The following is a 13,346-nucleotide window of genomic DNA, read 5'->3' on the forward strand; positions in this document are numbered from 1 at the left end:
GGCATTCAGAAGCATTGCAACTGTGGAGACAGAACATAACCATCCTGGCTAGCAGCTATGATGTCCACGCTGACTCTCAGGAGCTCTCTGTGGTTTCAGACAGAGGAGTCTCCCAGTCTTGTTTGGAAACTAGGATTGAACCTTGGACCTTCTGTATCAGACTTCAAAAGGACTCTGATCGTCCTCCCTCCCTACTGGATGCCAGAAATGGAAAAAACAAAACGTTCTTCTTGTTGTTGTTTAGTCGTTTAGTCGTGTCCGACTCTTCGTGACCCCATGGACCAGAGCATGTCAGGCACTCCTGTCTTCCACTGCCTCCCGCAATTTGGTCAAACTCATGCTGGTAGCTTCGAGAGCACTGTCCAACCATTTCATCCTCTGTCATCCCCTTCTCCTTGTGCCCTCCATCTTTCCCAACATCAGGGTCTTTTCCAGGGAGTCTTCAACGTTCTTCTTACCAATGTATTTATTCACAATTCACAGAGATATACAGAGGGGCAGCCGCTCAGACAATGGTGTTGCTCCAACTGGGCTCCTCCCCCCTCCCTTCTTAGCAACAGCGTTTCCCTTTACGGTGGCCACCAGGGGTTAATTGTCTCTGAGTCTTTTGCTCTTTCACTTTCAATGCACGCCAGGTTCCGGGAGAAGGGAAGTCAGGAATAACGTGTCAGCTGGCTGCTCTGCCTCTGTCTCTCCCCTCTCTTCTCCCAACTCTTCTGTTCACCTGTCTCTGAGCTGTGGCCTTCCTCAAAACACTGCCATGTATCAATATCTTCCCCTTATCTTGAAGGTTCAAGAGGAGTGGGCACGGTCTCCACCATTCCTCCTCAGTCCAGTCCCCATCATTCCATTTTTTTAAAAGTAATATTTATTAAAGTTTTAAAGGTTACAAAAAGAGAAAAGAGAAAACACCAAATTAAGCAAAAACAGTCCCCCACTTCCAGTCCCTGACATTCTGTATGGAAATTATGAGATACAACCTCATCAAAATCAAAGGAAGAAAGGATATTGGATGGCACGGAGTCATGTCTTAAAGCCCTAAATGGCTTTGGCCCAGTATACCTGAAGAAGCATCTCCACACCCATTGTTCTGCCTGGACACTGAGGTCCAGCTCCAAGGGCCTTCTGGCGGTTCCCTCACTGCAAGAAGTGAGGTTACAGGGAACCAGACAGAGGGCCTTCGCAGTAGTGGGGCCGCCCTGTGGAACGCCCTCCCTTCAGATGTCAAGGAGATAAGGAACTATGCAACCTTTAGAAGACAAATGAAGGCAGCCCTGTATTTGATGTCTGATGTCTTACTGTGTTTTAATTTGTTGGGAGCCGCCCAGAGTGGCTGGGGAAACCCAGTCAGATGGGTGGCATATAAATAAGTTGTTGTTGTTGCTGCTGTTGTTACGATACGATAATCTTTATTGTCATTGTCCCATACAGAACAACGAAATGGAAAAAAAATCTACATCAGACATTCAAAAACCAACAAGCCTGCTATCCCTGCTATCCCAGCCTTGTTAGCCCCCTAAAAACTCTGATACCCCATAATTAAATACAGTGGTACCTCTGGATGTGAATGGGATCCGTTCTGGAGCCCCGTTCACATCCTGAGCAGAACGCAACCCACATCTGCGCGTGCCATGATTTGCCGCTTCTGCGCATGCGCGTGACGTCATTTTGAGCATCTGCGCATGCGCGAGCAGCGAAACCCGGAAGTAACCCATTACTTCTCGGTCACCGTGAAACGCAACCTGAAGCATATTTAACCTGAGGTATGACTGTACTTGTTGTTGTTGTTGTTGTTGTTGTTGTTGTTGTTGTCACCATAATCAAGGAGATGGAGCAGATCCATTATGAGGAAAGGTTGTAGCATCTGGGACATGTTAGTGTAGAAAAATGGCATGATTGAAGTTCATGAAACAATGTATGGCATTGGGAAAGCGGAACACTCCCCCAGGAGGCAGTGATGGCCATCAACTTGGATGGCTTTAAAAGAAGATTGGACGAATTCATGGGGGGGGGGGAAGGCTATCAATGGGTACCAGCCATGATGCCTATGCTCTGCATCCACAGTTGGAGACAGTAATGTTTTTGAGTACCAGTTTCTGGAGACCACAGAAGGGAAGAGGGCTCCTGTGTTTGGCGCCTGCTTATTGCTTATTCCCTCAAGCATCTGGCCGGCAACTGTGAGAATAGGGCGCTGGTCTAGATGAGCCATTGGCTAGATCCAGCAGGCTCCTTCTATGTTCTTAGCACCATTTGCTTTGGTAGGAATGGGACAAAAGGGCTGTTGGCTTCATGCGCTGCTTGTGAATCATAGAATCATAGAGCTGGAAGAGACCACAAGGGCCATCGAGTCCAACCCCCTGCCAAGCAGGAACTTCCTGGAAGCATCCTTTCAGCCAATAATAATAATAATAATAATAATAATAATAATAATAATTTATTATTTGTACCCCGTCCATCTGGCTGGGTTTCCCCAGCCACTCTGGGCGGCTTCCAACAGAGATGAAAAATACACTAAAATGTCACATATTAAAAACTTCCCTGAACAGGGCTGCCTTCAGATGTCTTCTGAATGTCAGGTAGTTGTTTATCGCTTTGACATCTGATGGGAGGGCATTCCACAGGGCGGGCGCCACTACCGAGAAGGCCCTCTGCCTGGTTCCCTGTAACTTGGCCTCTCACAGTGAGGGAACCGCCAGAAGGCCCTCGGAACTGGACCTCAGTGTCCGGGCAGAACGATGGGGGAGGAGACGCTCCTTCAAATATACTGGACCGAGGCCATTTAGGGCTTTAAAGGTCAGCACCAACACTTTGAATTGTGCTCGGAAACGTACTGGGAGCCAATGTAGGTCTTTCAAGACCGGTGTTATATGGTCTCGGCGGCCGCTCCCAGTCACCAGTCTAGCTGCCGCATTCTGGATTAGTTGTAGTTTCCGGATCACCTTCAAAGGTAGCCCCACGTAGAGCGCATTGCAGTAGTCCAAGCGGGAGATAACCAGAGCATGTACCACTCTGGCGAGACAGTCTGCAGGCAGATAGGGTCTCAGCCTACGTACCAGATGGAGCTGGTAAACAGCTGCCCTGGATACAGATTTGACCTGTGCCTCCATGGACAGCTGTGAGTCCAAAATGACTCCCAGGCTGCGCACCTGGTCCTTCAGGGGCACAGTTACCCCATTCAGGACCAGGGAATCCTCCACACCTGCCCGCCTCCTGTCCCCCAAAAACAGTACTTCTGTCTTGTCAGGATTCAACCTCAATCTGTTAGCCGCCATCCATCCTCCAACCGCCTCCAGACACTCACACAGGACCTTCACTGCCTTCACTGGTTCTGATTTAAAAGAGAGGTAGAGCTGGGTATCATCTGCATACTGATGAACACCCAGCCCAAACCTCCTGATGATCTCTCCCAGTGGCTGCATGTAAATGTTGAAAAGCATGGGGGAGAGGACAGAACCCTGGGGCACCCCACAAGTGAGAGCCCAGGGGTCTGAACACTCATCCCCCACCACCACTTTCTGAACACGGCCCAGGAGGAAGGAGCGGAACCACTGTATGACAGAGCCCCCAGCTCCCAGCCCCTCAAGACGGTCCAGAAGGATGTCATGGTCGATGGTATCAAACGCCGCTGAGAGATCCAGCAGAACTAGGAAACAGCTCTCACCTTTGTCCCTAGTCCGCCAGAGATCATCAACCAGTGCGACCAAGACAGTTTCAGTCCCATGATGAGCCCTGAATCCCGACTGGAAGGAATCCAAATGGTCCACTTCTTCCAGGCGTGCCTGGAGTTGTTCAGCAACCACTCGCTCAATCACCTTGCCCAAGAATGGAAGGTTTGAGACAAAGAAAGATACTGGACCAGGTGGTCTAATATGATCTAGCACAGGGATCAGCAAACTTTTTGAGCAGGGGGCCACTCCACTGTCCCTCGGACCTTGTTTGGGGCCAGACTATATTTCGGAGGGGGGGGGAATGAATGAATTCCTATGCCCCACAAATAACCCAGAGATGCATTTTAAATAAAAAGACACATTCTACTCATGTAAAAACACGCTGATTCCAGGACTATCCACGGGCTGAATTTAGAAGGCAATTGGGCCAGATCCGGCCCCCAGCCCTTAGTTTGCCTACCCATGATCTAGCAGGACTTAAGTTCAGAACATTCTTCACGGAACCCCTGCTGACATTTCAAATCCCAACGCTGGGTAATGCTGAGCCAAAATTACAAAGATGAACACCGGCTTAGCTACCCAAGGCATTTCGCTTCTTACAATGCCCCACACCTTTCAGTAGGGTCTCCCTCGGGTTAACATGACCCGGAGGTGATGCCACTGCCAGCAGCCCCACATCAGGGATCTAATCCCATCAAAACGCTCTCATTGTTCAAGCCGTTTGGCTAATTGAGCTCGTTGCAATATGTAGCCATCCACATGTATAGCGGGTGACATTGTGGGATTTCAGTGTGCGATGAAAGGTGCAAGGCTTAGTAATTGGGAAGACAGGACACTATCACTTAGCAACCAGCAGGCACCTTGTAAACTCTCAGGCGAGTCTCTGTCCCATGGCATAATTGTGTAATGCGACCAAGAATATGGCTCCCAGATTTTTTCAATGAATTCGGGACACTTTTTTTTTTGGAAGCTGAGTAGCAACAGGGAGTCAGTAGTGGGGATGGCGAGGCAAAAAGCCCTGGGCCCAAGCACACATGCAGATTGTATAAAGGTGGAACACCCTCCTTTCGCACCCTGTGAAACATAAATGCACAGAGTTTTAAAAAAACTGAGCAATAGTGCCTGCCCATGGCTCCCGAGCCTCCCCCGATCTGTCAAAACAAAGGGGGAAGGGGGCAGGAGATTGGCCATTGCCCAGTTTTTTAAAAATTCTGCGCATTTCACAGGTTGCAAAAGAAGGGCTTTGCACCTTGCCCGGCAGAGAAACCACGCGCCTTGTGCCCCTCCTGGGCAACGGCTGCCCGCCTGCAACTCCCGAGCCTCCCCCATCAGTCAAAACAAAGGGGGCAGGAGATCTGTACCACCGGACGTCCCCGGTTCCCCTTCAGCAGTGGCGGCGGCAGTGGCAGTCGGCAGCCCGGAGCCAGCCAGAGCCAACTGCACTACCAGGCTAGCTCCGGGCTGCTGAGGCTGCCGCTGCCACGTTTCCCGGGGACAGATTTGCAAATCTGGGCACATTCCGGGGATGGAATTTGTCTGGGGACAGATTTGCAAATCCGGGGACTGTCCCTGGGAACCGGGGACGTCTGGTAACCCTAACCAAGCAGCCCTTGTGTGCTCCTCTGTTGATAACAAGAGGAAGTGAGGTCCGTGATCAGACTGTAGTAGTGCAGGGCATTGTCACGCAGGGAACAGTGCTGTCAATATCTTTGAATTCCTTGCTTCAGAGATAGGCCTGTGCCATTTCGCCATCTGAGGTGAAGCAGGAATGTGCCACTCCCTGACCCCCCCCCCAACTTTTAAGATTGCCAGAATGTCCCCTGCTCTCACTTAACTCCGGAAGAGCCAGGACACTCCTCAAAACGTTGTTGCTTGTCTCTCCACCCTAGGACAGGGAGACGAGCAGCAATGCTGCGTTCAAGGTGCTTCTCAAGTCTTTTCCACCTGTCATCATGGAAGGAGGAAGGGGGGGTGCAGTGGGTGCAGGCCACTCCGGGTGTCACCACTGAGGGGGTGACAAAATGCCGGGTGGCACTCACCACAGGGCCTGCAGCACACTCTGCCGTTGCCTGTCATGGGCTGGTTGGCTGTAGATGAATGGTGGGAGGAACTGTGGGATGTGAAACACAAGAGCAGTCAAGTACAACATTCCTAGAGTGAACATGTTTACACATGGGGAGGAATGTTTGTCCAGCCAGCAAGTAAACTTCCTGTTTCCTTCTGGGCTGGGACAGACTTCCTCTGCATGTGACTAGAGTTGGGTGTGTTCTCGTCTGTGCAGGTAACGACAAAAGCACAGGGCAGGGCAGGGCAGCCATCTCTTTCTCTGTGACTACTTTCATCGAAGAAGTAACATCTGCTTAGCCAAAGATGCTCTCTTGGCCTCCAGCCAAGAGAGGACAAAGGAACTGTCTCCTTATGAAATAGTTTCGAGGTGTATCTTACTTTTCTAAGATAAATCTGCCTTCTGGGATCCGATTGTGAACAGAATGTGAGTGAGTAAACTCTTTTTATACTTTTATAGAAGACTGTGTCGTGTCTTATCTTTTATGAGGGAATAAGGGGAAAATACCAGAACAGTTATTATAGAGGCTTTAGCGAGCCTGAGCAAATGCATCCGCTATGAGTTTAAAAAGGGGAATGTTACTCTGCTAAATTGTGAACTTGTTAACACAAGTTGGAAAGCCTATAATCAAACAGTATATCCTCTCTTGTATCCTTGAACATTCCCACAGGAACCAGCTGGGAAACCTTCAAGGGAAGAAGGCTCAGAGCCAAGGAAGTGGTGGTGGGATGATGATGATGAAGGGTCAGAGGAAGAGACTGGAAAGAGGAGGTGTCAGAACCTGAAGAGTTTACAGGGTTTAGTGAGCAGGGAGAGGCTGTGGCAGAGAGCAGTCTAGAATTAGAGGCAGAAGCTGAAGCAGGAGAGAAGGGAGACCAAGAGGCAGAGATGAGTCAGGCTGGTGAAGAAGCAAGGGGGTCTCTCCCTCCTGCTGTGACAAGCTCACCTCCCCATGGTTTCCCAGGACCAGGAGAGGCATGAAGCACGAGGAGCAAAGACAGATATGCAAACCTGGAGAGGAGGAGAGATATCTGGCTGTGGGGAGGCAGGAATCTTTAGTCCCAGCAACTGCTTCATTGGGGCAAGACCTGAGTTGCTGTGCTCATTAGACCTGACACTCCTGTGTCAATCCCGTTTTGTTAATGAGGAGTTAACTCCAGCTTTCTTTCTGTGATTTACTTCCGGCTCCCTCCTGTCCCCAGGAAGGGTGGGAAGATGAGAGGCCATGCACCCTCTCTCAGGCCACACCCCTTCTCCGCAGACCACGCCCCTCCCTTACCCTCCTTTGCACCCGCATGGAAGGCTTTTGTGCAAATGAAATGTGCACGCCTGCAGCTCTGACCATGCTTTTCTGTTTGCCTGGATGGAGAGACCAGTGTATAGAGACGAGCCTATTGTACAAAAGTTACATTTACATTGGTTGCTTTGCCTCAGGGCCCACTTGCATGCGGCCCCTGAAAAGTTGCCCAGAAAGCAGTGTGGCCCTTGGAGTCAGAAGACACCCTGCACACACACACTTCAGGCTTAGCACAACCTCCTTGTGTTCCACATCCTTCCTGAATTATAGGGAAAACACAGAGTGTGGAGGCCCTGAAATGTGGGTGTGTGGCCTACATTAATCACAGCTCTCCTGGATTTCAGCACCATCAGATGTTTGCCAGAGGGAAGCCGGCACATTCAGTGCTGGGGGAAGGCAATGAGCCCCTTAGAACATTGGAATACAGGAAGCTACTTTCTACAGAGTCAGACCCTTGATTTCTCTAGCTCAGGATTGCCTAGTACAGTGGTACTTCTGGTTACAGATGCTTCAGGTTACAGACGCTTCAGGTTACAGGCTCTGCTAACCCAGAAATAGTACCTCGGGTTAAGAACTTTGTTTCAGGATGAGAACAGAAATAGTGCGGTGGCGGCCCGGCAGCAGCGGGAGGCTCATTAGCTAAAGTGGTACCTCAGGTTAAGAACAGTTTCAGGTTAAGAACGCACCTCCAGAACGCATTAAGTTATTAACCTGAGGTACCACTGTCTTTATTTACTGCATTTATATCCCATCTGTGCTTCCTAGGATCTCAAAGTGGCACACATGGTTCCCCCCCCCTCCTCAATTAATCCCCACAACAACCCTGAGAGGTAGGTCCCAGGGCAATTGAGCTTCTTCCCATGTGGAATTGCATCTTGCGCCCAGAACCCACTTCTGTTCCAGTTGTTTATTTAGCATCAAGATTTGTTTATTTTTAAAGGCTGGGAATTATGCACACCAAAAATACATAAATGATGCAGAAACAATACAAATGCACAAATTGCTCCGTTCAGGTTGTTCCATAAGGTATAATTAATTATGATTGCATTTGTATATCCTGCCTTTTCCCCCAAGGAGCTCAGGCTAGCATGTGTGGTTCTGCCCCAACTCATTTAATCCCCACAACAGGCTGAGAGGCAGGCACTGGCCCAAGGGCACTCAGCCAGCTTGGTGGTTGAGTGGAGATTGGAACCCTGGTCTCCCAGGTCCTAGGCTGAGATGCCCTAACCACTACACCACACTGCTGCATCGGGATTGAACCCGATGGCTTCTGCATGCGAAGCAGATGCTCCACCCCCCCCCCCCCCGTAAGCTACATCGCTTGCCCTCTGGCTTTTGCCTTTCCCTTCTACAGCTTCGGGAGAAGAGATCTCCTGAGCCTTGCAACACCCAGCAAACCCAAAAAACGGATTTTCCTCAGATCAGCTCGAATTCTGCCATAAACTGCCGGGCTGTTTTTCCCTCCCCGTGCTTGCAATCTGCCTGGGGAGCAGAGCGTCCCGGGGCATGTGCAGAGTGATTTATCCTTTGCCACTGAGAGATGCTGCCCACCAAAGTTCCTGATTTGCAGAAGTTTGACGGGGGCGGGGTGGGGGGGGGAAGGAAGCGATGCTCCTGGGCCCCCTCCCCTGGCAGGGAAGAGTCGGTTCGGTTTCGGATACACGAGGGGAGGTCGGACCCGTCTTGCGCTACGCCTTGAAACCGCTTCTCCCCGATTTTGCAGGAAATGTTTGTCGCTTAAGGGATAATCAAGGCAATACGGGGGGGGGGGGGGAGAGAGAGAGAGAGAGAGAGAGAGAGAGAGAGAGAGAGAGAGAGAGAGAGAGAGAGACTCCCCTCTCCTCTTACTCTCAATAGCCAGGACAGAGCAGGATTAGACAGGAGCCAAATGTCAGCAGGAGGGAGGCGCAGGAGAGAGCAGAAAGACCCTCACTGAGAAACCGGCTGTGATTTTATTGGCTCCTGAGCTGCTGTTTAAAGCAGGAGCGCTTGGGAAGATATCTCTGTGTTGGGTCCACCCACCCTCCAAAAGACAGAAGCAGGGAGGAAGGGAGAGAGAATGTAGCCAGTAGGCTTTGCTTCACTGGCAAAGGGGGAAGAGGCAAAAGAAAACCACGAGTGAAAGGAACCTGGAACAGCAGCCCAGCTTGTTCCTCCTCCTACTCCTCCTCCTCTTCCAGAACGGGACCACCATGAACGAGACGATCGTCCTCCAGTACTTCATCGAGGAGCTGGATGCGAACTGCAGTCTCCTCGATTTGTTGCAGGATGGATTTGATGGTAGGGGAGCGCGAAGAGGGCTGGGAAGAGTCTCTCGAGGGGTTCTCGATGTGAGGGTCCCGGCGCGGCGCGCCCGGGCGCACGGAGCGCGGATGGTTTCAGTCACTCCCTTTTCTCTCTTTTAACTTGAAGGTCCCTACTGCAACGCCACCACCGATCAGATCGGGACCTGCTGGCCCAAGACCAGCGCCGGGGAGCTAGTGGAGAGACCTTGCCCCGAGTTTCTCAACGGAGTCAAGTACAACACCACGAGTAAGTGCGATCGAACTCTCTCTCTCTCTGTGTGTGCCTTCGCTTTTCTTGGAGAATGAATTCTGGGCTTTTGGGGTGAAGGTGGGAATGGGTCTTGGTGGAAGCTCAGTGGCAGAATGCTAGATAGATAGATAGATGATAGATGATAGATAGATAGATAGATGATAGATAGATGATAGATAGATAGATAGATAGATAGATAGATAGATAGATAGATAGATAGAGATAGATAGATAGATAGATAGATAGATAGATAGATAGATAGATAGATGATAGATAGATAGAGATAGATGATAGATAGATAGATAGATAGATGATAGATAGATAGATGATAGATTAGATAGATAGATAGATAGATAGATAGATAGATGATAGATAGATAGATTGATAGATAGATAGATAGATAGATAGATGATAGATAGATAGATTGATAGATAGATAGATGATAGATAGATAGATAGATAGATAGATGATAGATGATAGATAGATGATAGATGATAGATGATAGATAGATAGATATAGATAGATGATAGATAGATAGATAGATAGATAGATAGATAGATAGATAGATAGATAGATAGATGATAGATGATAGATGATAGATAGATATTATAGTCAATATTGCTGGCTCGTTTATCTCTTGCCTGTTACACGTGTCTCAAGGCAGGCAAACCACAATAACCGGTAAAAATAGTTTTAAGAACAGTACTGAAGACAAGTTTTAAAATAAGGAGAAATGAACTCTCAGTGGGTGTATCAACCCCCCCCCCCCGTTTTCTCCTTAAGTGTTTTCCTGGAAATTGAGCAGTTTTGTTCCAGAAGAGGACAGATGCAAAATTGTGTTCCCATGTTAAGTTTGGTTTGCTAAGAGTTCATTGACTTATTTCAGTTTTTCCCCGTGGGGAGAAGCGGAAGCTGGGTGCTTTCAAACGGCGCAGTAAAATAATTAAGAAGTAAGACGAGCCACTGGGTGTGTTGTCATGTGGGATCCTTTCTTTCTCGGGGGGTGTGCATTATATCAATTTTAGGAAGTATTTAAGGTCGGCTGTAGTCACTTGGGAATATTCGAGTGTGTTTTGCACATTCCCTTTCCCCAGGTGTATCTAGTGGTCAAGTTGGGCAAATGTCTTGGCGTCTGCAAGTAGATGCGAATTCCGGGTTGCTACTGGGAATAAAACGCCTTCCCTGATCCGAAGCAAATCAAGCGTGCAGATGGGGAATGATGCGGTTCAGTATGCATGCGGCTCTGCTTGCTCTGGACAAGAGTAGAGCCCTCTCTGCTCCCTAGTTTTGACCGTTCGGTGCTCCAGATCTGCCTGAAAATCGCATAACCCAGATTTCAGCTCCTAGAAGTCGGTCAACCAGCGACAACCAGCCCCAAGCACTTTATATAAGAGTATATATCATGTGAGTGTTGATCATCACAGACAAATGTGAAAATTTTGACACAGGCTGTTGACACAGTCACCTGAATGTGGCTGTATCTGGCTGTGTGATTGTGCTTGAATAGCAGGGAAATAGGTTTTTGAATTTGACAGAATTCTTCCAGAATCAGCAATAGTCACTTTTCAATGTCAGCATTTGGAGATGTATCTTGATCTAGTAGTGAAACTGAGCAAGTAATTGGGCAGGGTTTGGGATTCAGAGGAGATAGTGTTGTTTGGGGGAGAGACATTTCGCTGATACCAGGACACAAAATCATCTTTGAGTGGAGATCTGTAAGATCTGTAATCATTATGTTCAACCCACTGATTGCTTTGCAAAATATCTGAGGGACAATATAATCAGGGAATTTCCCATGCTTTTACCTGAGCACCCTGGCACCCAATCAGCACTTAACTGAATCAAAACGTGTCCAGGCATCCTAGATGTGGTCCAGAGACCAAAACGTCTTTTCTGCTAATTCTGGACCATCTCCTGTTCTGGATTGCTTTGCATTGTGAGGAGTAGGCCCCAGATCTGGCAACGAATGATGGGGCTTGGCTCAGGTGTGGCTCAAATTAAGAGCTGCTAGCAATGGCAAGTGTGGGGAATCTGTGGTTATCTCATGTGAAGTAGGAGCTACCTGTGCCAAACCTGTGATTTCCCCAAGAGATGCTTATATGCATTGTGAGTAGACAGCAGGAACCCAGAGCTCTGAACCAATGTGCCAGACACCTGGAAACTATCGCAGGACAAGTTTATCTTACTGTATCAGCCACTTCGAAAAGATGACCTGATTGTAGAATGTTGCCTGGAGTCATGGAAGGGACGCAGGTGGCGCTGCAGTCTAAACCACTGAGCCTCTTGGGTTTGCCGATCAGAAGGTCAGTGGTTTGAATCCCCGTGACAGGGTGAGCTCCCGTTGCTCTGTCCCAGCTCCTGCCAACCTAGCAGTTCAAAAGCACACCAGTGAAAGTAGATAAATAAGTACCGCTGTAGTGGAAAGGTAAACGATGTTTCTGTGCACTCTGGTTTCTGTCACGGTGTTCCGTTGCACCAGAAGCTGTTTAGTCATGCTGGCCGCATGACCCGGAAAGCTGTCTATGCAGAAATGCCAGCTCCCTCGGCCTAAAAGCGAGATGAGCGCTGCAACCCCATAGTCGCCTTTGACTGGACTTAACCGTCCAGGGGTCCTTTACCTTTTTACCTTTACCTGGAGATCCTGGAGCTGGAAGGAACCTCGGAGGACAACCCCTCTAACCCCACCTGCTCATCACAGGTTCTGCAGCGGAAGATGCAACTGTGGAAGGAGTGAGGCACCCTTTGACCCACCCGTTGTGGCTGAACTACAGTTCCCCTCAGTCCCAGCAAGCATAAACAGCAACCAGGGGTTGTGGGAGTTGTAGTTCAGCAACACCTGGAGGGCCAAAGGCCCCCCATACCTGAGGCTCAGCATCCCTGAGAGGTGGACATGCAGATTCTATCTCCAGTGGCAGAGAGCCTCTTCCTGCTAAGGTAGCCTCTTCCACTGTCAAAAAGCTCTTATTGGTTAGGAAGTCTCCCCCAATGTTTAGTCACAATTAGCAGTGATTCCTCCATTGCAGGGGGTTGGACTAGCTGACCTAAAGTTTCCCTAAAGGTAAAGGGACCCCTGACCATTAGGTCCAGTTGTGGCTGTCTCTGGGGTTGCGGCGCTCATTTCACTTTATTGGCCGAGGGAGCCGGCGTACAGCTTCCGGGTCATGTGGCCAGCATGACTAAGCTGCTTCTGGTGAACCAGAGCAGTACACAGAAATGCTGTTTACCTTCCCGCCAGAGCGGTACTTGCACTTTGACATGCTTTCAAACTTCTAGGTTGGCATGAGCAGGGACTGAGCAATGGGAGCTCACCCCATCATGGGGATTCGAACCGCCGACCTTCTGATCGGCAAGCCCTAGGCTCTGTGGTTTAACCCACAGTGCCACCCGCGTCCCTACCGGCTCTAAAATTCCAAGATTCCAAGTCTGTTCTATCTTACGCATTAATAGCTATCAGCCCCGGCGATCTGGAAATAGCTCTTGTGTCTGATTTAAATGTTTGATTTGAGCATCACTGTAGCACGGTGGTTAGGAGAGGGTGAAGCTGCAAACCAGAACGTCCTGTGTTCAAATCCCGCAGCTGTTGCAAACTCACCTGGTGGCCTTATATGAATGACTCCTTTGCCTCTCACCACAGGGGTGTGCAGTTGTCATCCGATGTGCTGATGTTATTTGAACTGGACTTGCAGTGCCTTGATTTGATCTGATGACTTCGAATCTTTGGGAGCTGCAGGGAGTCCTTTTCACACAAACCAAGCATGACAAAGGATACCATAGCAAAGCA

General features: G+C 49.2%; 1 protein-coding gene across 5 annotated transcripts in view; it reads left to right on the forward strand.

The window, feature by feature from the left end:
* Positions 1-13,346, forward strand: part of CRHR2 (corticotropin releasing hormone receptor 2) — a 202,056-nt gene that overhangs the window by 49,761 nt on the left and 138,949 nt on the right. For 2 of the 5 annotated variants that reach the window (XM_083704267.1, XM_083704269.1), the window contains exon 1: positions 9,466-9,566. Coding sequence is in view for 2 of the 5 variants with exons in the window: in XM_083704266.1 (XP_083560392.1) it covers positions 9,223-9,310; positions 9,443-9,562 (208 nt within the window). In the remaining 3 variants the exon portion in view is untranslated. Of the gene's footprint in view, positions 1-9,210; positions 9,311-9,436; positions 9,567-13,346 lie in introns of those variants that run through there. The other 3 variants (XM_083704266.1, XM_083704265.1, XM_083704268.1) reach the window with 3 other exon arrangements.

The sequence above is a fragment of the Podarcis gaigeae genome (genome assembly GCF_964106915.1).
Source record: "Podarcis gaigeae genome assembly, chromosome: 12".
NCBI classification, from domain to species: domain Eukaryota; kingdom Metazoa; phylum Chordata; class Lepidosauria; order Squamata; family Lacertidae; genus Podarcis; species Podarcis gaigeae.